This window comes from Heteronotia binoei, chromosome 21, assembly GCF_032191835.1.
Source record: "Heteronotia binoei isolate CCM8104 ecotype False Entrance Well chromosome 21, APGP_CSIRO_Hbin_v1, whole genome shotgun sequence".
Lineage (NCBI taxonomy): Eukaryota > Metazoa > Chordata > Lepidosauria > Squamata > Gekkonidae > Heteronotia > Heteronotia binoei.
This window is the reverse complement of record NC_083243.1, coordinates 60,873,181-60,897,170: the sequence shown is the minus strand read 5'-3', so window position 1 is coordinate 60,897,170 and position 23,990 is coordinate 60,873,181. Positions and strand designations below refer to the sequence as shown.

General features: G+C 43.9%; 1 protein-coding gene across 3 annotated transcripts in view; it reads left to right on the top strand.

Annotated features, from left to right (window-relative positions):
• AKAP6 (A-kinase anchoring protein 6) overlaps positions 1 to 23,990 on the top strand; it is a 432,373-nt gene that overhangs the window by 67,993 nt on the left and 340,390 nt on the right. For all 3 annotated transcript variants that reach the window (XM_060262489.1, XM_060262490.1, XM_060262488.1), the window contains exon 2: positions 17,596 to 17,950. In XM_060262489.1, the coding sequence (XP_060118472.1) occupies positions 17,627 to 17,950 (324 nt within the window). In that variant the 5' untranslated portion in view covers positions 17,596 to 17,626. The remainder of the gene's footprint in view (positions 1 to 17,595; positions 17,951 to 23,990) is intronic.

The following is a 23,990-nucleotide window of genomic DNA, read 5'->3' as shown; positions in this document are numbered from 1 at the left end:
TTTTGTTTACAGTCTCTGAGAAATGTCACCTCTTGCTATGAATTATTGCATCAAAAATGGCAGACAATGTTTCTGCTGTACCAGTCTTGAATATGTGCTGTTCAGGTGTGCACATCTGTAAGTTGCAAACCTACTTTTGATTCATTGACATTCATTACAGACATCTCATGGTCAATGCTTTGAGCCTAAGACCCAGAGGAACATGAAGCAGCTGGGCATTCAGTCAGTTAGTCACATTTTATTTGTATCCTGCCCTCCCCACCAAAGCGGCTCAGGGCGGCTAACAACAAGAACTTAATGCATACATTGTACAATAATAATAATAATAAATAACATTTTAACTACAATTAATTAAAATCTATTAAAATTCTAAAAAACGTTAATGTATTTGGTGCTATGATCGCTGGCAAGTTTGCTTAGCAGTTTAGCAGTTTCAGCTGGTGAAGGCCATTCGGAACAAGGTGGTCTTGCAGGCCCTGAGGAACTGTCCGAAGTCCCGCAGGGCACACATTTCTTCTGGAAGCTGATTCCACAGCTGTGGAGCCATAACAGCTCCCTCAGGCAAGATTTAATTAGCCAGGAGGGGCATGGGTCTAAATCACAAGTTGTTGGGCGTGCAGAGAAGAGAATTCCGTCGACTTCCTCCAGGCTGAGTGGGTCAAAATGATCCAGGACTAAACCTGAAGACAGGCACGGAGCCTCCAGTTCATATACTGTATCCAATGTGATGGGCAGGTCCTGGCGGAGCGACGTGATTTTGTCTGCAAAAAATTTCGCAAAAGCCTCACAGCCTATTTCCAATTCTCTAACATTTGGCCTGCCCTGGGGCAGTGTGGTTAAATCTCCAATTATTTTAAACAATTGTGCCGGGGCGCGAATTTGCAGATGCAATCTTGGCTGTGAAGTAATCTTTCTTCGCAGCCTTGAGTGCCATCTCATATGACCTCATAAGCGTTCTATAAGATGTTCTCGCCGCTTTGTCACGAGTGCGCCAGCACTGCCTCTCTAGTCGTCTGAGTCCTTGTTTCAGCTGGCGTAACTCCGAGGTGTACCATGGAGCCAGCTTCAAAAGAGGGCGCAGAGGACGTTGAGGTGCGATCTCGTTGATTGCCCCAGTTAGTCAATCTTGCCAGGCATCAACTAGGGCATCAAGGGAATCGCCAGGGAGCCAGGGGTCCCAAAGAGCCATCTGGAACTGTTCCAGGTCCATCAGGCTCTGCGGGCGAGCCAAAATAGGCTCTCCGCCCTTACAGGGTTGCTGTGGCGTCTTGATACGGGCCTTGAAGGCTAAGTGATCTGACCATGGCACCGCCTCCATTGCGATATTGCTCACCCGAATCCCAGACGCAAAGATCAGGTCTAATGTGTGTCCCGCCTGATGCTTAGGAGTTGTGATAAATTGAGAGTCCCAGTGTCGCCATGGAAGACACTAGGTCCATTGCCCGACTGGAGGCCGCGTCATCGGCATGGACATTGAAGTCACCCAGGACCACAAGCCTCGGGTGTTCCAATGCCCAGCCCAACACCACCTCCATCAGGGATGGTAAGGTGCTGGCTGGTGCATTAGGTGGACGGTACACCAGCCAGATTGCCAACCCCTCTCCAACATCCCACACTAGGCCAGCACATTCAACGCCATCGATCGTTGGGGCCGGGAGAGCCCGGAAGGAGTAATCCTCCCATATGAATAGCGCCACCCCTCCCCCCTGCCCACTAACCCGCAATTGATGAAAGACCGAGTAACCCGGGGGGGGGGTCATCTGAGAGAGAGCCACTGTCTCCCCCTCTTGTACCCAGGCCTCGGTCACGCAAGCCAGGTCTGCGTCCTGCCGAAGCAGGAAGTCTCTAAGAGTCTCGGTCTTATTATTTATAGACCTGGCATTGCAGAACACCAATGACGGGCGTGGGCAAATCCTCCTGCGTTGTGAGCTTTTGTACAGAAGTTGCTTCACGTACTAGTCAAGAACATGTGAAGGCACCATGGCGACAGAGGGCTATGTGGTTGTCTACAAAACTATAATTTCCCCCAGAAAAATGACTACAATTCAAAATACAACTTCCCCCCAAAAAACAACTACCAGTACAGAATGATAGCCATGTACAGTGGTCAGTGTCAGCTCTCCTGATGGTGGGGACTGGGCAAAGAAAGCTCTGGCTCTGTCTTTCCTTCCCCAGGGCAGGAGGAGGGGGAGGAGCTTCAACCATTTATTAGAAGGAAGAGAGGCTTGTCTCAGTAGCTCTGCAGAGTGATTAATTGAGCCTGGCAAACTTAATCATCCAACAGAGCTATAGAGCCAATCTCCCTCATTGGCTGAGGCTGCTCCTCCCTTTGAGAAAAGGGAGGGGGGAGAGGGAAAGGCTGCTTTGTTGCTCTGGCCTGACGGAGGAGAAAAAATGGCGACTGAAAAAAGCAGGCAAGGGAAAATGAAGCAGATGACAGCCAGTTGCTGGAGGGCCTGATTGGAGCACTCTGCGGGCCTGATCCGGCCTGCGGGCTGCATGTTTGACACCCCTGCCCTAACTGTTATAGGCCAAGACATGGATGGTGCAGGCTAGCCTGATCTTTTTAGAGTTTGAAAGCTAAGTAGGATTGGCTCTGGTTAGTACTTGGGAGCAGAGCCTTTTTTTTTTTAGAAAAAGCCCAGCAGGAACTCATTTGCATATTAAGCCACACACCTCTGACACCAAGCCAGCCGGAACTGCATTCCTGTGCGTTCCTGCTCAAAAAGCCCTGCTTGGGAGACCACCAAGGAGTCTGAGGATTGCTATGTAGAGGCAAACCACTTCTGTTTATCTCTTGCCTTGGAAACCCTCTGGGGCCACCATAAATTGGCCGCGGCTTGACAGCACTTTTCCCCACCAACTGCAATAGATATTTTGCTACTGATGATATCATTTGTACCAAAAAACAGATATGAAACTACAAATCCAGATTATTTGCCTGAAAGTTTAGAATTCCAGGGTGCCAACAAATCAAAGCAAGGTCCAGAATAAAGACTGCAAGAAACACATACAAAGCAGACCCTAAATTTCAACCTGACAGATGTATCCTTTCAGATTGAAATTTAAAGAGTCATGTGGCATCTTCTGTTCTTGAGACCATAGAGACTGGCAGCTGTCAACACTAGCTGTCTCTGAAAAGTGAACTCTTTCCACTCATGGTATAGTTTGTAAATGTCAGGCAGTTTAACTATTTTGAATTTTGGTTAGGAAGATGCTTTTGGTCACAAAATTTTTACTGAATGATAAACAGCATCAGCAGAGAAATAGTTTGATCTGATATCAGACATCTCATTATTTGATTTCAGGTTCAGCAACTTGAAATCAATATTTCATGAAGTACTTTCCCCGATTTGTATGTTAACAGTTCTGGAATGGAAGGGTTTTCTGATGGACAGATGGCTGAATAGTGCTTAAGGCTGACATTAACAATATGTGACAATGAGGAAAAGGAATTAAGAGTTCATTAACAATCACATTATCCAGTGGACCCAACACTAATCAATACTTGCACCCCCTCTATACCCTAAAATGCATTGTTTGACACAAACCAGTTACTATTACTGACTAATAATCTGGTGTGTTGCTGACTTGGAATATTCTGGAGACCAATTGACAGCTGAGTGAGACCCTTGCTGCACAACATACCAGAGATCACACACAGATCCTGTATTTTTCATGAAGTGACTAGCCTCTAGCCCAGTGATGGCGAACCTTTTAGAGACTGAGTGCCCAAACTGCAACCCCAAACCCACTTATTTATTGCAAAGTGCCAACATGGCAATTTAACCTGAATAGTGAGGTTTTTGTTTAGAAAAACAACTCAAAGTGAAATGAACAAACAAAGAACATTTGGTATGGATAGCATTTGCTTAGGAAACCAACAAAATAGTAACATGTCAGAATGGGAGAATGATGGTGAGAGTGTCATAAGGCAATACATGGAGGCTGTTCATTGCTCTGTTGCTTGCAAGTCTGGGTTAAACTGAGAACAGGCCTTTCCCAGAGGTGCTCCTGGCCACCTAATTTACTTTTGAACATATAACATACATTATAAACATTATTCTAGTTTGCTATTAGGAAAAAAATACATTAAAATATAGTATGTTTAGTAGGAGCTGGCGGTTAGGGTGTCTAAATCAGATCTGGGATTCATATGCCCACTCTGCCCTGGGAAACCTTGGACCAGTAATATACTCTGAGTTAACTCACCTCATAGGTTCGTTGTGAGGATAAAAGAGAAGGGGGGATGCTGAAAAACAAAGATGAAGCCTTGTGAGACCCCACAGTCCAAAAGCCACCAGTCTCCCAGTACCTCATTCTGAAAGCCTTCTCCAGGCAGGACAAAAACCACTGCAAAAACAGTGGCTCCCAGTCCCTAACTGGAAAGGCAGCTCAGGAGGAGACAATGGTTAATGGTATGGGAAGTTGCTGAAAGATCCAGGCAAATCATCAGAGTTACACTCGCACTGTCCATTTCTTGGTACAGGTCATCCACTAGGGCAGTCAAAGCTGGTTGAATCCCATAACCAGGCCTGAAAGCAGATTAGAAAGGATGCCAAGTTTGCCAACAAACTGTTTCATCCATGAATGCTTGAATCTATGCCTTTCCTGTTACGCTCTCCAACAACAGGCTTGATCATCTAAGCAGGGCCTTTTGTAGATGCCACCCTGAAAATGGGCAAGATGAACAACCACCATTACACATGCACTTTCTGCTGTGGCCCACACGTTTTGCAATGGCCTGTCAGAGGTGATCGGAAAGGCTCCCACACTTCTGTCATTCCACAAACTATACAAAACTGAATGGCATTTTGATAAAGGTAAATATGACTGCATCATTATAAAATGGTTCAGGAGGGCAGTTTTTATAAAGGAAATAGGACCATGAATGATATTTGTGTATATAGTATGCATTATCTGTTTACTGTGTATCATGCTACACTCAGTGCTTTGTTTTTAAGCTTAAGTAATTGCTGTTAATTGTTTAACATGCTGTTAATTGTTTAACATATCATGTCTTTATGGTTTATTTCTGAGAGCGAAACAAAATGTGATAATGCCTCTGGGTCCATCCTCTCTAGACTATATGATATAACCCACCCTGAGCCTGTCCTATGGGAAGGGTGGGCTAAAAATAGAATAAAATGAAATGAAATATTTTTAAAAAACCTATTCTGTAATGCTATAGATTGTCTCATGTTAAAATCATCATAGCACATATTTGAAGACATAGATTCATGTCTTTAAAGAAGCATTTCATTCATTCCAAAAGAGAGACTAATTCATTGGAGTCCCCCCACCTCCAGGGCTCTCTAAATGTTCAGTTTTTGTGTTTGAAAAACAAGGGGAGTCCTCAGGAATTTTTTTTTTTGCAAAGAATCCAGTTTTTCCTCCCTGGTTGCTTCTGTTCCTCTCCCTGGCCTTGCTCATCTCTGTTCTGGGGATTATTTTACCTACGAATAAATTTGTGATGAATGCTGAATTCATCAAAATCTAAAATTGCATGGCTGAACTCTAAGGGAGATCAAGTACAAGACATGAAGATGAATTAATTTTAATTATTGTTTTTTAGTTCCATTCTGTTGAAGTTTTTCTTTTTGTAGTGGATATGTCATGCTATTTTTTTGTTTATTTTTAAATTACTATGTTTTTATATTATGGACAATGTGGAGTGTTTCAACTGATGTATATAGAATTGATTTATAATGAATCCACTAGCAGAGGTCCATTTTGGTAAAGGCAGCCTTTCAGTGGAGTGACAAGGAAGCTAAGCCCATTTAGCTGCATGACATAATGCATGAGAAGGATACCTCTAATGACTGAATTATCCTATTGAGTGGTTTCAGAGTCTGGAACAGCTGGAACAGTGTAGCCTCAAGCACTCTTGCCTACCTCAAACACAAATTTCAGTAGTGGGTGATGATAAATATTTTCATGCTCTTCTAACTTCTTCAGTGGCACTGTAGTCATTTCTTTGTTTTTAAGCTTAATTTTTGACAAAGAACTTGGTTATTTTCTACTGCAAACAGGGCACACTCATGAAGCTTGTGTCTACACAATTGCACCAGAATGAGTTTATAGACTGGTGCAGAGATAGCAGGATGGTTTCCTTGCTCTGCCAGGCAGAGCATCAGTGGATGAAAGAAAGGACAAGGAGGAGGAGCCTGTGCTCCTGGATTAATACGAGGAATGACAGCCGGGGAAGACAGAGCCTGAGGATGCCAGTTCTCTTGGGAATGTGTGTGAGAGAGCTTTCTTTCCTTTTGTGCTAGGTAGCTGGGATTATGGCTGCTTTTGATTCTGGCAAAGAACAGTACAGTTAATTAGATGTGGTCGTTCTGTCCCTTCTATCTTCAGTAGGTTGTTTTTTCAAACACCACTGGGCTTTGGGAGGCGGGAGCTTGAGAGCTTTGCCCTACTTAGCAAGCATTGGTCTGTTTTGACCATGGTTTTTAAGACACCAAGCTAAGTAAGAATATGATTGCTTTTTATAATTTTGTTCTTGACAGTTGTTCAGTGTGGTTTTATTAGGGGTACAAGATTATAAGAGTTGTTGTCTCCATTGTAATAGCTGCTTGTATAATGCTGGCACTATCTGGAGAGTCTCTGCAGATGCTTGCATGAAACAAGAGAAAGCTAGTCAGCAATGACCAGGTTTGCTGAGGTTCAGAAAAATCCTTCCTGGATTCAGATATGTTTGCAAGTCACTTGGGGGAGCTTTGTTGATTTGTGTACATGGGATCATGCTTGAAAGGCATGCCTTGATGCTTTAGTATTATTTCTTGTGGTGAGGTACACTTAGAGCTCTGGAGAATCCGTGCAAGGATTCAGTTTTATTTAGAGCAGCTACTGTGCAAGAGCTTTGTGCTTCCTTGGCCATTGCTAGATATTAATCAATGGGGAGTAATTAGTTTGCCTGGGAGCCACGCTCATCTCAGCAATTGGCACTTGTCAGCTTAGTGGGCCTAAGAAAAATCAGTTTGTTGAAGAAAATGATGATGAGGATAGGCAAGAAATCTTAGAATACTGTTCTTCATTCAACCTGCACAGGGTTCAGCACAGGGTTCAGATAGTAAAGCAGAGTGGTTGGGGGAAACAATGTTAAATAAAATAGCTCAATGCAATGCAGACGCATGAACACTAGTAGAACATTGTCATTGGGTTGTGAATTGCAGCCCCATTTAAACTACAAAAATGCCAGCATTTTAATATTTATATATATTGCAGTATTGGAAACTCATTAGGCTAGATTACTAGTTTTTAGTGCAACAATAACCAGTAGTTGCTACCTGCTTCATGCATATGCTATGGATATTTTCCAGTGAACATCAGGTTATTTTTGCAGCAGGATGCCTATAGTGTGTACAACAGAAAATCTCATTCTTTCTCATGTTGCTAAAATGGGGTTCCCTTGGTGAAGGACAATAATTAGGTTACTGAGTCAGTGAAGTGGAGTGATTGAGCGCAGGCTAGGATCTGGGAGACCCAGGTTTGAACTCTATCTCTTCCAAGGAAGCTTGCTGGATGACCTTGGGCTACTCATGCACTCTAAGCCTGACTTACCTCACAAGGTTGTTAGAATAAAACTGTGGAGAAGAGAACAACATGAGCTGCTTTAAATCCCTGTTGGAGAGAAACAATAGCCTTCTTTTCTGCTGCTTTAGAAGTTAGATGAGCACATCCATGCCTAAGCAGTTCAACCAGATGAATGCTCAGCTTTTAAAGCAATAATAAACAACAACAACATTAGAAATCACAATGCTTAATGGCTTCCACAGGAAGGAATGGCTATGTAGATGTTGTGCTGTGTGTTACCATTAAAATCATAGGAGCTATTAAATTTTTTACTTCATTTGTACCCTGCCTTTTTCCAGTGAACCCTTAATGGGCCTTCTTGTCCTTATTTTATGTAGTCCTTCAAAGACTGAGAGTTCTCTCTTTCAATATACCAAGGCTTTAACCTGCACTAGAGTTGCCACCTTCCTGCTGTTGCTGATGATCTCCAGAAGACCAAGATCAGTTTCCCTAGTGAACATGACTGCTCTGGAGGGTAGACTCTGTGGCATTATACCCTCCTGAGAGCCTTCCCCTCCCCAAATCCCACCCTTCTAAATATCCAGGTATTTCCCAGCACAAAGTTGGCAACACTAACCTGCACTGAGCTCTTCTTTTAAAAGTACCAAGAGCAGTAGTATGCCTATCCCAGCAATATGTCTGTCGCAGTCCCTTACACTTGGGCTGCATATTGCATTGTCCTCTTTAAATGTGGATATGAAAGATTTATGTATTTATTTATTTATTTTTATTTATTAATTTCATTTATATCCCGCCCTCCCCCACCTTGGCAGGCTCAGGGCGGCTAACAACAATCCATAAAAACACACCATAATAAATAAAACATTAGAATGTACAATGGACAGTGGCATTCAGGCATGCACCCTGACCATGTTTTCACCAGCAGAATAGTTTCTTCCCTCCCTCTGCAGACCTCTCTTCATCCCCGTTCTGTTCCTGAGGGTCAATCAGTTCTCAGGAACATTATTGGGGACAGAGCCATAGCCAAGATTTCTTGTTTGGTGGGGCCCACAGCAGGATTTCTTGTTTGAGGGGCCTCCTAGTTTGGCGGCCCTGGGCTCTCAGCACTGTAAGCTGCCTTGAGTTTCACAAGCTAACCCCCCTTTGCTTGGGCAGTCACGGCAACTCCACTCCCCCAAGCCCTTTCTTATGTGCCCCCTCTCAGATAGAAAAAGACCTCTTGACTCTCCCCCCGCCTTCACTTTGCTCTGCACTTTGGGTTAGGGAAGGGGAGAGAAAAAAGTGAAAAGACCAGCAGGAATGCTATGACTTGTTCAGAGTGGTGGTGAGCAAAGGGGGCAAATTGTGGGCCCTCCAATGGAGGGGCCATACAGTTGGAAGGGGGGTTTGAAAGGATGGGCCTGGCCCCTCCTGGGCCCCATTGTAGCTATGGGCCTGATTGGGGAAGCCACTAGAGGCTGAGAAGGAGAGCAAAAGAAGGAAATTCACTTCAGGGAACACCCATCTGTGCTAGATATGGTAAGTCACAGTGCTTGCAGTTAATATCCTCTACCCCCCTTTATTTGGACAGGCATAAGGGACTCAAGTATTTTATGGTTTATTTGGTCTTTTTGCTATGCTAAATGAAGCAACCTACAATCAGTTGTTTGAAACATTTTAATCTCACCCTTCCATCCAAAATGGATCCACCAGAGAGTTCACAACAAAATTAAAACACCCAAAAAGTATAATAAAAGGGTAACAATGACCAGTCAATAAGGTTTGCTTTACCCAGAAAACAACATAGATTAATTATATCACAGCAGAATGAAAATTCCAAAAGCTTTCTCAAACAGTAGTGCCCCCTTTCAGCCAGAAGCTTAATTTATGTAATAATTTAATCAGAATGTTTTTGATGAGTTGGTTTGGTTATGCAAAATGTGTATTTTATGTGATTATCTTAATAGCACAAGAACATCCATGCTTGATCAGACTGAAGGTCCATCTAGTCCAGCGTTCTGTTCACACAGCTGCCAACCAGCTGCCTCTTGGAAGCCCACAAATGGGGAAGGCTGGAAATGCATCCTCCTGCCTGTGTTCTCAACAACTGGTAGAAAGAGGCAGACTGCTTCTGGTATTGGAGAAGAATTACCACTTCCAGTATGGGAAGTACCTGGAGATTTTGGAGGTGGAGCCTGAGGAGGGTGGGTGAGGTTTGGACCTCAGCAGGGTATAATACCATAAAGCCCACCCTCTAAAACATCCATTTTTATCCATGGGAGCTAATCAGAGTAGACGAGATCAATTGCAATGGCAGGAGAGCAGCCCTTTACTGGATGGAGTAGACATCCATCATAACTAGTAGCCATTGGTAGCCCCATCCTCCATGAATTTGTCCACTCCTCTTTTAAAGCTTTCCAAGTTGGTGGCTATCACCACATCCTGTGGCAACAAGTCCCACAATTTAACTATGCTGTTTGAAGAAGTATATTTATTTATTCAGTTTATAAATCACCTATTCCCTATGACGTAAGGCTCTAGGCAATGTAGAACCATTAAAAACAAGTGGAAAAAGAGAATAAAAAAAGACGGCTACATTATTTCAGATGGCATCAGACATTCCTGTGGTACCCCACTCTGAACTATGTCAGTAACTAATGGGCAGGCGGGGAAAGAGCAGAAGCAAAGATGGAGGAAAAAAGAATGAAAGGGGAAAAGAAGAGGTAGTTGCCTGCTATGATGGAACTGGCATTGTCCTCAATCAAAAGCTTGGCAGAACATCTCTGCCTTACAGGCCATGCGTGCTTTCTTTCTTCTGTCCTTCAGCTTCAGTGAATGACCCAGGGTTCTAGTATGAAAAGAGAAGGAGAAAAGCCTCTTGACAGTAGATAATGAAGGGCACAGTAGCTGTTAGCTAGGGGTGTGCATTCGGTTCGGCCGAGCCGAATCAACCACTGAATCACCCCTGATTCGGCTGTAAACAGAATCGCATACAGCCGAATCCAATTGGGGCCCATTATGCGGGAGCCAAGTATGGCTCCCCGTATACTTCCGTATAGATATTCGGATATCCATGGAAAAGGCGGAAAAGGGGCTTCTGCAGCCTCAGGGGAGCTGCTTGCCTTTTTTCCTGCCTTTGGTAGCCTTTTCCCGCCTCTCCCATAGCCTCCCTGAGATCAGGGAGGGGGGGGGGGAAGAGGAGCCCCAGCAGCCAATCCAAAGCATGCATTTGCAAAATGCATTGCAAATGCATGCTTTGCAGGGCTGTTGTGTAGCTGATCCCCCAGCCATCAGCAACGTTGTTGTTCTTTTGATCTTTTGCTTACTTGGGTATCCAAGTAAGCACTGTTGTCTGGCCAATCACAGAGCAGTGCTATTTTTTTGAAACTGCTCTCTGTAGGGCCAGAGAACCTTTTTAAGGAGTCTGCCTGGCTGGACTCCTCCATTGCTGCTGTGTTGGTGTGTGTTGGTGAGAGAGAGAGATTGTTGGTGAGAGAGAGAGATTGTGCTGTGCTGGCCCTTGGCCTCAGCTGCTGCTGCTCTCTCTCAGCCTTACCAGACTGGAGTAGAGAAGACGTCTAAGGTAAGACAGTCTTGGGGTTCTTGTTTTTATTTTAGTTGGTAAAAGGACTTTTTAAGACTCAGAGTCCCTTTACTTATCAAGATTTGGGTGGTGGGTAGCTTATTTGAGGTTAGGGTTAGGGGGTTCTGCTGGGAGAGGGGGCCTGGGGTGGGGTTTTTTTGCCAATTTGCCCATATCTTACTTTAGTGAGAGGACTTTTAAAAGTGCAGTGTCCTTTTACTTTTCCTGATTTGGGTGGCTTGGATTTCTTGGGGTTAGGGTGAAGGGATTTTTTTTTGGGGGGGGGGGGTTGGTAAAGTTCCCGTATTGTTAAAAGTTAAGTTTTGTAATGTTTTAAAAGGATTCTGTGTTTGATTTGTTGCTGCTGTGTTGTGCTGCTGTTGTTCCTTTTCTCTTCTGGTCCTGGTTCTTGGGGGAGGGTGCTGTTTGGCCTAATTTTCATTGTTTAAAAGGCCACTTTTTAACAGTTGAGTTTGTGTTGGCTTTCTGTTTGGATCTATTCTCTATTGCTGCAGGTTTTGCATCCTCCTGTCCTGTTGTCCCCCTTTTCCTGGTTCTGGTTTTAGGGGGGAGGGGTGTTGTTGACTGATTTGGCCTGAGGTTTCTTATTGGTGAAAAGGCCACTTTTTTAACAGTTGAGTTTCTTGGCCTTCTCCTGTTGTCCCTTTTCCTGGTTCTGTTTTTTTTTGGGGGGGGGGGGGAAGCTGGCACCTGGTGTGAGACCCAGAACCAGCAGGCTTGTTGTGCTTGGCCAGCTCTCCCCGTGATGTTTGGGGCAGGGCTGGAGAGCTGGCATCTGTAGATTGTGTGTTCTGTGGCAGGGAAGCTGGCACCTGGGTGAGAGACCCAGAGCCAGCATGCTTGTTGTGCTTGGCCAGCTCTCCCTGCGTTCTTTGGGGGCAGGGCTGGAGAGCTGGCATCTGGGTTTGCTGCAGATTGTGTTTTGTGTGGCAGGGTTCAAAGAGTAGATAGATGTACAGAGTGCACTTGGGTCCTATAGAGATTCTCTGGTGTGAAGTTAGGTTTGACTTTGGGTGCCCCAGGAATTGGACCCCCTGGCCCAATCTTTTTGGAACTTGGGGGGTTTGTAGGGGAGAGTCTCCTGCAAATTTGGGGGCTCTCTCTCAAACCCGCTCCCCTCCATTAAAATGTACGTAGAGTGCCATGGGCATATGGCTCTTTTGATATATTATCAGTGACCCAGTAAAAGCAGACTTCCTTTTGGTTTTGTCTAGTTTGGAGAATTGTACATCCATACTTGTGTAAGCTTTGCACCTACATCAGAATCAGCATAGATAGTTTGAGGATGGAAGTTGCCAGTGCAATTCTACCACACATGTTCATGTGTACCACACATGATCTGATCTCAAAGACAGTCTGAAAAGGGCTTCCATGGGTTCAACCAATTTTAGTAAGACATACCTTTTGTATGGGGAGGGGCTGTGTCTCATTAGTAGAGCTTCTTCTTGTCACACAGAAGGCCCCAGGTTCAATCCTTGGCATTTGCAGTCAAAACTGGCTTGTAGGTGACATGAAATATATCACCCTGAGGCACTGGAGAACTGCCAGTCTGAGTAGACAGTACTGAGTCTAATTCAGCATAAGGCAGCTTCAAGTTTAGAACTATGCTAGGTAAAATCCCATGGTCACAAATACTTAAGAAGAAGGAGGTTCAAGAGGGGTGGGAGTTACTTAAAAGTGAATTATTGAAAACGCAATCACAGACGATTCCTATGAGAAGAAAAAATGGGAGAAGCCTAAAGAAGGCAGGGTGGCTCCATAAAAAGTTCTCTAAAGACTTGAGAGAAAATGAAAATGGAAGGAGGGCCTTATAACCAAGAATGAATATAAACAAGTCATCACTGCTTGTAGAGAAAGAGTTAGGAAAGCTAAAGCTCAGTATGAGCTTAGGCTAGCCAAACATGAAAAAACATTTCGAAAGGATGGATGTGATTACTAAGAGTCAGCATGGTTTTCTCAAGAACAACTCATGTCAGACTAACCTGATCTCTTTTTTGAGAAAGTTACTACCTTGCTGGATCAGGGGAATGCTGTAGTTTATCTTTATTTCAGTAAGGTTTTTGATAAGGTTCCACATACTGTTCTTGTTGACAAGTTGGTAAAATGTGGTTTGGATCCTGTAACTGGTTGGCAGATCACACCCAAAGAATGCTTGTGAATGATTCCTCATCTTCTTGCAGAGGAGTGACAAGTGGAACGCCTCAAAGATCTGTCCTGGGGTCTGTTTTTTTCAATATCTTTATTAATGATTTGGATGAAGGAATAAAGGGAATGTTTATTAAATTTGCAGATGATACTAAATTGGGAGGGGTTGCAAACACAGTAGAAGACAGAAACAGGATACAGGATGATCTTGACAGGCTGGAAAACTGGGCTGAAGCCAATAAAATGAATTTTAACAGGGATAAATGTAAAGTTCTGTATTTAGGTAGGAAAAATCCAATGCATGGTTTTAGGATGGGGGAGACTTGTCTGGGCAGTAGTATGTGCAAAAAGGATCTCGGAGGTCTTAGTGAACCATACGCTGAACATGAGTCAACAGTATGATGTAGTGGCTAAAAAGGCAAATGCAATTTTGGGCTGTATTAACAGAAGTATACTGTCCAGATCATGTGAAGTGATGGTATCGTTGTACTTTGCTCTGGTAAGACTTCACCTGGAGTATTGTGTTCAGTTTTGGGCACCACATTATAAGAAGGATATAGACAAGCTGAAAGGACAATGATGATGGTGAGGGGTCTGGAGACCAAGTCCTATGAAGGAACTGGGCATGTTTAGCCTGGAGAGGAGGCGGCTGAGAGGTGATATGATCACCATCTTCAAGTACTTAAAGGTCTGTCATATAGAGGATAGTGCAAAATTGTTTTCTGTGGCCCCAGAAAGTAGGACCAGAACCAACAGGTTGAAATAAAATCAGAAGAGTTTCTGGCTCAACATTAGGAAGAACTTCCTGACTGTTAGAGCTGTTCCTCTAACAGGCTTCCTCGGGAGGTGGTGGGCTCTCTTTCCTTGGAGGTTTTTAAACAGAGGCTAGATGGCCATCCAACAGCAATGCAGATCCTGTGAATTTAGGGGAAGGTATTTGTGAATTTTTTGCATTGTGCAAGGGGTTGGACTAGATGACCCTGGAGGTCCCGTCCAACTCTATGATTCTATGATTCTGTGTGTTCATGTGGGAATATGTATTCTGTGTTGCAACAGACCATTGTAAATTCTTTAAAACTAGGAGTAAGGCCTGTTGTGAAAAAAAAATACAATGGGCTCTAGAAGTAGGCTCTGGGCAAGCACCCACCACCCCTGCTGTCTTCCCACCCACTCAAGTGAAGGCATTGACTCCCCCCCACCAACACCTCAAGTGGAGCTGATCTCTGCCATCTAGAGAGCAAATGTAAATCTGAGTAATCTCCAGTGGTTTCCCAGGAGGAAATGGCATTGTACCTGTCTGAGGTCCCACCCCTCCTCAAACCCCACCCTCTCCACTCCCCACCCCTTCAATCCAGGTCTTATTTTGGGCAGGAGCGGAATTCTGGAACCTCTAAATTTTATTGTACTCTTTTTTACACACACACACAGGTATTTGCTTCTGGACTCCATTGTTCAAACCCCCTGTGAGAATTTTGCTGAACTCTTAAGATTTGACAAACTTTCTAATATTTCCCTCCCGCAAAAAATGGAAAAAATAACCAAAACATATACAGCAGACAGATGGAAATCTTCATCATGCCGCTGTGGCCACATAGGATAAAGTAATTTAAAAAGTATAATGAGAGTGTGGTTTTATTATGACAGTATTCAAGAAGCATTTTAAGGTAGATGCTTATCTGATATAATTTAGTACACCCTCTGGTGATGTCAGGGATGTGTAGCATATGCAAATCAGTTGTGCTAATAAACTCCGGCACCTCTTTTTCTATGAAATGACCCCTGCTTAAATCTCCAGGAATTTCCTAACCTGGAGTTGGCAACCCTATCTCCTTTCCTTTATCAGCCCCTCTGACTTCAGCTTTCCATCACCTTCCCCCTCCTTGCATAGGATAGTCTTTCTTCACAGTGTGTGTGTGGGGGGGGGGGGGGGCGGGAACACCAAAGCAGAGTACATCATTCTCCTCTCCCCCCATGTGATCTGAACAACAACCCCAAGAAGTGTGTGACTGGTCCAAAATCACCCAGTCAGCTTCCACAGCAAGAACCTGGGTCTGACAGACCCCGCTCTGAAGCCCTAACTTGTATGCCCTCCTCAAGCTCTACCACAGAATCTCCAGGAATTTCCGACGAACTTGGAAAGGTACTACCAAAGGCCTCTGGGTGAGTGCCCCCCCACCCTTGCTGTCTTCCCACCCACCCACCCAAGTGAAGGCATTCACTCCCCTCCCCACCTCAAGAGGAGCTGATCTCTACCGTCTAGATAGCAGTTGTAATTTTGAGTGATCTCCAGCCCTCACCTGGAGATTGGCAACAGTGGTTCCCCAGGAGGAAAGGCCTCTCCCTCAGAGGCCTATAATGATACCTTAGGCATTTCCCACCAACCTGGAAAGGTATCATTAAAGGCCTCTGAGCGAGTGCTCCCCAGCCTTGCTGTCTTCCCACCCACCCAAGTGAAGGCATTCCCCTCCCGCCCATGCCTCAAGGGGAAGCGATCTCTGCCATCTGGAATTTCCTAAGTTGGAGTTGGCAACCCTGAAGCCTCTAGATACGAAAATGACAGTCTTTCTTAACATGGGGGGGAGGAACCATAGCAGCTTACATCATTCTCATTTCTTTTCCCACTTTCATCTGAACAACAACCCTGTGAGGCTTCCCTATCTCCTTCTCAGGCAACCATCCTGGGATAAGGCTTTGGGAAGGAGGAAGAGAGGGAGTGAAAGACAGAATATGTGGGACAACCATGCCCTCTGAGGCAGTGCCAGGCTCCCTGTCTATTGCAGCAGCCTTCGGAGGCTGCGTGTGCTGCGGAGGCCATTTGCGTGGTCTGTTGATAGGGCCTTTCGTGAGGCCACAGAAGGTCTACAGCCCTTTCTGAGGCTGATTGACGGAGAAGAGCTAAGAGAGCTAAGGTCTTGGGGGTTCCCCAGAATTACAGCTTATGTGTAGAAGACAGAGATAAGTTCCCCTGGGCAAGACTGCTTCTGGCAGTTTATTCAACATTCCTGAGCCCGCAGGAGGTGGAGCAGGGAAATCAGGCAATGGGATGCCAGAGACACTAACCAACGTGTCATGGGTCAATCGCTTGTTCTGGAAATATTAGCAAATGGCCATCCTCAGTTTGGCCATGGCGATAAGAGAATTATTACTATAGATATTTGTCCTGTATTGTATGAGCATAGCTGTGTTAAGTGACATACAATGACATCCTAAGCAGATTTGCCCCCTTCTCTTCATTGAAGTCAGCCGGCTTAGATGTGTGTAATTCTGCTTCGGATGGTGCTGAACTGCTGATGGGGTCATTTGCTTAAGTTGTATTCTGGAAGTTCTAGTATCTCTGATGCATACTATTCATTAGTTTCCTTTTTACCAACATTTATGTATAGAAGGCTTTTTTGTAGAAAAAACTCAGCAGGAACTCATTTGCATATTAGGCCACACCCCTGACACCAAGCAAGCAGGAACTGCATTCCTGTGTGTTCCTGCTAAAAAAAAAAAAAAAAAAAAGCCCTGTATATAGATGTAACCCCACCCCCCTGAATGTACATTATTCTCATTCTGGTGCATGCACAGCTATGAGAACATGATCCCATTTTACTAGAGGTCATACAGCTCTCCTGTTTTGTCCAGAAAGTAAGTTGCTGTATTATGAGTCTCCATAACATCTGGAAAGGAAGTCACTGTATTATGAGTCTCCATAACATCTGGAAACTCAAATATGTATACTGTGTCTTGCAGTGGGTTTTATCTTTATCTCTGTGAGACCTGCAAGTATGACTGCAAAGCCTCATGTTCAGATAAAGACTGGTGCAGTAAGCTTCTACCAGTATTATTTTTTAAAAAATCTGGACTTTGCTCTGTCAGTTGCTAACAAAACACCTCTGAATGTTCTTGATAGTAAAAAATGCTCAAGTTTTAATGAAATCAGTTGTTGTTTAAAACCTCAGATTCCTAGTTGTTAGGGCTATGAAGTTAGGTTTCAAAATATGTAGGCAAGGACTTGCAACATCTCAGAAGATGGTGGCTGGATGGTGAGAATCTGGGGGATGTTTAATTTTCATGCTTTATGCATGTTTTTGGTACTGCTGAAATTGAATTTAACATGTTTAGTCAGACTTTTAATATATTTTAAAACGCAAAATATGCACAGCTTGCTTTTAAAGGATAAGCTAGGCAAAACTTGTATGCACCTCTCAGGTAACAAGTAAAGTAATAAAGGACTGCAAGGACTCCAGTAAGCAAATTAGGTGTGCATTTTAAAAGAACAGGGTACACTTTATTCATGTACTTTCTTTTAAAACACCCACATTTTTCTTTTGTGTGTACTGCAGATTTGGGAAGAGTTATGGTCTAGAACTCCCAATGTTAGCCATGGAAGTAGCACTTTCCCCCATCAGGTCTCAGGAACTGGATTCTATAGCTACGGATGCTTCTCCTATGGTCATCAACATGACTCCCACCACTGAGCAGGACGGCAGAGAAGATGCGATGAAAGATCTTGACTCTGGAGAGCAGTATGAGAAGCCTCCCCCTCTTCATACAGGAGCTGACTGGAAGATCGTTCTCCACTTGCCTGAAATAGAGACGTGGCTCCGGATGACATCAGAAAGGGTCAGGGATCTGACGTACTCGGTGCAGCAGGACTCTGACAGCAGGCACGTGGATGTGCATTTGGTGCAGCTCAAAGTAAGCTTAAATATTAGTATTTTTCTTGCTATGTTAATTCTTTATATAACACTGATTGTACCAGCAAAGGAAGGAGGAATAAAACAGATTATTTCAGTATATTTATGCCTATCCTGGTCATTCCCTCCCCCCCCCCCGAGGCAAACACATATTTGGTTTCTGGCCAATTAATATAGTGGCGGGTTCATCTCTACTGTGTGACTCATTGCGTAGGAGCAGATTATAGTTGCCAGCCTGTGTCTGGAAATTGTGAGGAGTCTGGGGATTTACTTTTTAGCATCATACTGATGTCATGATGTCGCTTCTGTCATGAGCTGAAAGTGATGCCATCACGTTGGGGTAACACTCTAGCATTCCCCAAAACTGTGATTAAACCATAGTGTTAATATGGGTTGTGCAGAAAGTGACATCTTGGCATTGGCACAATGCCAGTCCCTCCCTCATCCCCTCCACATTGTCCCAATAACTAAATAGCAGGACAAGCACAGCTGCCAGCGTGAGTTCTTCTTCCACCAAATCTGTAGACCTGGCAGCCCTACAAGCAAGGGAAAAGGGCAAGAGCCCCATAAGCAGATCGGCTTCTCATCATGCTGAATATAGGTAACTATGTACTAAGTGCTAAGTGGTCATGATGTTAAAATTCTCTTCAAGATATGGATGGAGATTGCAAGTGACACATGGTTCACTGTGTAACAATATGCATATAATAATGTGGTATCAGCCAGTCATAGGCCATACAAAAAAGATGTAGCACAAAATTCAACTGGCGTTCCCAATGTAAGGAAAAAGTTACAATAAAACAAGGACAAAATGATAGTTATTACAGTAATAAAATCATAATCAAGCTTGTACGGTGGAAATGTCAACAATAACTTATCAGTAGTCTTGTTTCAGCTATGACAAAGTGGGTTAAGTTGTATGTTATCACCTTACCCAGGGCAAATTATGTGTTTGGCCATGGACCTTAGTAATAACAAATGTAAACAAAGAATTTTCTTTCCTCTCACTTTGACACAGAGAGAACTCTTATTTTTCTGTGTTATCCCTCTGAGGATGCCGGTCAAAGCTGCTGGCGAAATGTCAGTCACTACTATGCCAGGACCACAGCTGTACAGCCCAGAAAATGAACAACAACTAATAAACTCCGGCTGTGAAAGCCTTTGACAACATAAATAATTAAAATGCTAGTATTCTGCTTCAGACACAAGGGCAGAAGGACATTTTACTTTATACACAAGGCAGCAGAAGCAGCATTTCGGGGTAGGGTGGCCATGGCCAGCTCTGGGTTGGGAAATTCCTGGAGATTTAAGGCTGGAGTCTAAGAGGGAAGGATTTGGGGAAGGAAGAGGATGGGAAGGGGAGAGATGTCAGTGGGGTACAATGACATAGAGTCTGCCCTCCAAAGCAGCCATTTTCTCCATGGAAACTGATCTCTCTACTATGGAGATCAGTTGCAACTCTGGGAGATTTCCAGTTCTCACCTGAAACTGCACCAAATGTAACATCATGGCATAGGGATGCCAGCCTCCAGGTGGGTCTTGGGGGTTCCCCAGAATTACAGCTTATGTGTAGAAGACAGAGATAAGTTCCCCTGGAGAAAATGGCTTCTCTGTTGCATGGACTCTATGGAATTGTACTCCACTGAGGTCCTGTCCTCTTCAGGCTCCATCCCCACTTTTCTAGGAGTTTGCCAATTTGGACCTGACAAACCTATCTCTTCATCCCCTGCTGGTGCCTTTGGGGTTGGGGTACCTGGCAATGGAAATGACATTGTGGCAATCTTGAAAGTTGGCAACCCTGAACTGGGTACATTTTGGTCTTTACCAGGAGGTAGAAGAGCTACTCTCCACTGGTGAAACTTCTTCAATAAGTGTAATTGTCAGTGGGATCCAAGCCCTTTTTCTTCATATTTGCACTTATATGTTTGGCCTGACATCTCTAAGAAAAATGTATAATGGATGGCCAGAGTACAAGCCTGATGCAACTGTTAGTATGCCAGACCTTTGGTTTGTTAAATAAAGAGGTCTGTATCTCCTGTATAATTTAATCAACCTAATTTGTTTTCTGAGTTTCTGCTATGTGGTCAACACACAGATTGCTTTGGGGTAATTTGAAATACACCATACTGCAGATTTTCTTTCAGGAATGTCATAGAATGTAGAGTCATAGCAGTTGCTGTTTTTCCATAATCGAAAGGTTAATAAAGTGATTTCTCAAGAAAACGGGCATGTGACCCAGAAAATAGTCTTGGGGGTACATGTTGAAGTTCTGTTTCTGGATTTAAGACAGTTAGGGTTTCTGGATGGGAGCTTGTGCATGAATACCATTTATGTTGCTTTAAGTTCCACGGAGGAGGGGTTGCATATTTCCTGCTCTCAGAGTGCAGGCTATCAGGTGAATTATTTATCATGTACAGAAATTGCTTTCCCAAAGGGAGAAGGAAATTCACAGGCCAAAAGCATAAGTGTGCAGGTAAACAAACAGAAGTTATAAGAACTGTAACCTTATATAATTTCCTTAGATTTTGGTTAATATGTATGTATAGGAGACCTTTGAAACAATGAATATATTGGGATAGGGATGAAGAACGTAAGAGGTGCCTAGCCACACAGTGGTTAGCCATTTACCTTGGAGGAATAATAAAAAGGGCTTAGAGGCCAAAGTTTTCCTTAAAAAGCACTGGTGTGTAGGATTTTACTGTCCCTAGACATAGGTATTGTGTTTACTCATCATCAGGGCTTTTTTTTTAGCAGGAACGCACAGGAACAGAGTTCTGGCTGGCTTGGTGTCTGGGGGTGTCTGCAAGTGAGTTCCTGCTGGGCTTTTTCTATAAAGAAAGCCCTGCTCATCATATGTGGTAGCTAGCCCTGTGGACCTGTTCTACATGCATTTGTTTGATCTTTTCTTAAAGCCATCACTGCCCACTGGCTATGAATTCCACAATTTAAATGTAGAGCTCAGTGCACATGATACTGATCAGAGCATTGCACCAGATCAGTCCTACACATGAAGACTTGGATTTATGCAGGCTTTATTCCAATGTGTGGCCAGCAAGTGGGCTCAGAGGCAGGGTAGGCAGATCTGGGCTGAAGGGCAGCATTATCTTGTTCATCATGCATATTTTACATCCTTGAGGCTGTGTGTGAATCATCTACAAGAGTGCAGCTCACAAGGCAACCCACATTTACAAATGACCCCGCTTTCAGCAGCTGCAATGATCTGTAAAAATCTGTAGATTAATTTGTGAGATGGGCACATGGTTTGGTATGCTCAAATGTCCTTGACTGGTTGAACAAAGTGCTGTTGGTGTTGTTTCACTATTTCCTGGCCTGCCAAAAGTGGGGAAAATAAATAGTTGTTTGAACAAATTTTATGCCCTAGAATTTACAAGTCTGTCAAAATAGAGAACTCACAGGTATGAATAGGTAAATAAATATAGAACACTCTGTGAGGGTTTTTACTAATGCATGTAATACCAAAACACTTTTTATACTAAACAATATTCAATAGTATTCCAAAAATTCTCTTTTACAAAAAATTGGACAATGTTCTCTCTTTGTTTGCAGAGCTACACAAAGTCCAAGAAATTCCAAAATAGATAGGACTGCTTCCCAACAGGTGTGGCTGCAAATGGACTGTGCTTCTGTCCTCTTTTTGGAGTTCTTTCTTCAGGCAGCTCACCAAAAGGACTGGCATGTCGTAAAAAATTAAACAGTATTTTAAATAATATCTAAATTAATATTTTTTTGAGTCTTATTCAAGATACTCCCATGTATACTCACTAAATTATTTCAATTGGCTGTGCTCTTGTCTTCAGTGGATCTGGCTCAACACTTCTGTTTGTCCTGAGCTTCTCTTGAAAGGGCCAGACAAAGAATCCAAGGGAGTTCAGTTTATGAACCCTATTGTCCATTTCAAACTTGTGTTGATATCTGTAAAAAGTTTTTTGGTTCTGTGACTATTGAAAAATCCGATATTAGTGTTGTCTCAAGTTCTGTCAGTCTGATGCATTTAAAAGTTTTAAGTTTGGTTAAATAATTTTTGTAAAAAATGGTGGTTAAAAAGTTCTAAGTTAATTCAGGATTCTTAAAGTTTTGCTGTAAAAGCTACAAGCTGTAAATTAATTCAGGATCTTTGTAAAACAGTAGTCTCATTCCAGTGTATTCCCAAATCAAGTAGATATACCTGTTAGGGTTCATAAACTGGACTCCCTTGGATTCTTTGTCTGGCCCTTTCAAGAGGAGCCCAGGGCAAATAGGAACATTGAGCCAGATCCGTTGGAGACAAGAGCATAGCCAATTGAAATAATTTAGTGAGTATACATGGAAGTATCTTGAATAAGACTCAAGAAAATATGAATTTAGGGCCCCGTTCACACAGCAAGTTTGTATTAAACTGACCCGGTTCTGTTCCGAATATCTTTGTTCTGGATATTATTGATCAGACTGCCAGGCTGTAGCAGGCTGGGCATTGGAGTACCCAAGCCTAGTGATCCTGGGTGACTTCAATGTCCATGCTGATGACACGACCTCCAGTCAGGCAATGGACCTAGTGTCATCCATGGTGACACTGGGGCTCTCCCAATTTGTTACATCATCCCCCAGCAGGCGGGGCACATGTTCGACGTGATCTTTGCAACAGGGGTTTCGGTGGACGATATTATTGCGGAAGCAGTGCCATGGTCGGACCACCTCACTCTTAAGGCTCGTGTGGATGTCCCACCACAAGCCTGTTTAGGCAGCGGGCATATTTTGGCTCGCCCATGGAGCCTGATGGACCCAGAGCGGTTCCAAAGGGCTCTGTGGGATTCCTGGCCCCCTGGCGATTCTCTCAATGACCTGGTTGAGCCTTGGAATGGCTGGCTCTCCAGAGCCATCGATGAGATCGCACCTCGGTGCCCTCAGATTAAGCTGGCACCGTGGTATATCCCGGAATTGCGGCAGCTAAAACAAGGGCTCAGACGGCTAGAGAGGCAATGGTGGCGGGCTCGAGCTGAAGTGGCTAGAACATCTTATAGAGAGTTTATGAGATCCTGTGAGATGGCAGTGAAAGCCACCAAGAAAACTTACTTTGCGGCCAAGATTGCATCTGCAAATTTGCACCCAGCACAATTGTTTAGGACAATTTGGACTCTTGCAGCACTGCCACAGGGCAGGCCAAATGCTAGGGAATTGGAGATAGGCTGTGAGGCTTTTGCGGAATTTTTTGCAGATAAAATCTCATCACTCTGTCGCGACCTCCCCGCCACATTGGAGACAGTACGTGAACTCGAGGCTCTGTGCCTGTCTTCTGGACCAGTTCTGGACAGCTTCAACGTGCTCAGCCTGGAGGAAGTCAACAGAACCCTCCTCACTTTGCGCCCAACAACTTGCGATTTGGACCCTTGGCCTTCCTGGCTAATTAAAGCTTGCTAGAGAGCTTAGATGCCCTATACAGGACATTGTAAATAGATCCCTTTCGGAGGGGCTTTTCCCAATGCCTCTTAAAGAGGCTGTGGTCCATCCCCTCTTGGAAAAAGTTTATTTATTTATTTATTTATATCCCGCCCTTCCCAACAAGTGGCTCAGGGCGGCTCACAGCATAAAATTCCACATAATGACATTTAAACATAGAACAGTTAAAATTAATTAATACATTTAAGTTATAAAATATTTAAAATTACAAAACATTTAAACCATTTAAAACATTAGGGACAGCAACCTCTAATATAACTACACCTGGATTTCTTGTACCAGCTAGTCATAGGCCAGCCGGAAGAGGGTTGTCTTACAGGCCCTGCGGAACTGGGCAAGGTCCCGCAGGGCCCTCACCTCCTCCGGCAACTGGTTCCACCAGGATGGGGCCGCCACAGAAAAGGCCCGGTCCCTGGTGGATTTTAAGTGGGCTTCTTTTGGCCCGGGGATAACTAGGAGATTTTGAGTTCTAAGTTACATTAGATCCGGCCGAATTGGCAAACTACCAGCCAGTCTCGAATTTACCCTTTTTGGGTAAAATTATTGAGAGGGCAGTGGTGCTATGGTTACAGGGGTTTCTGTATGAC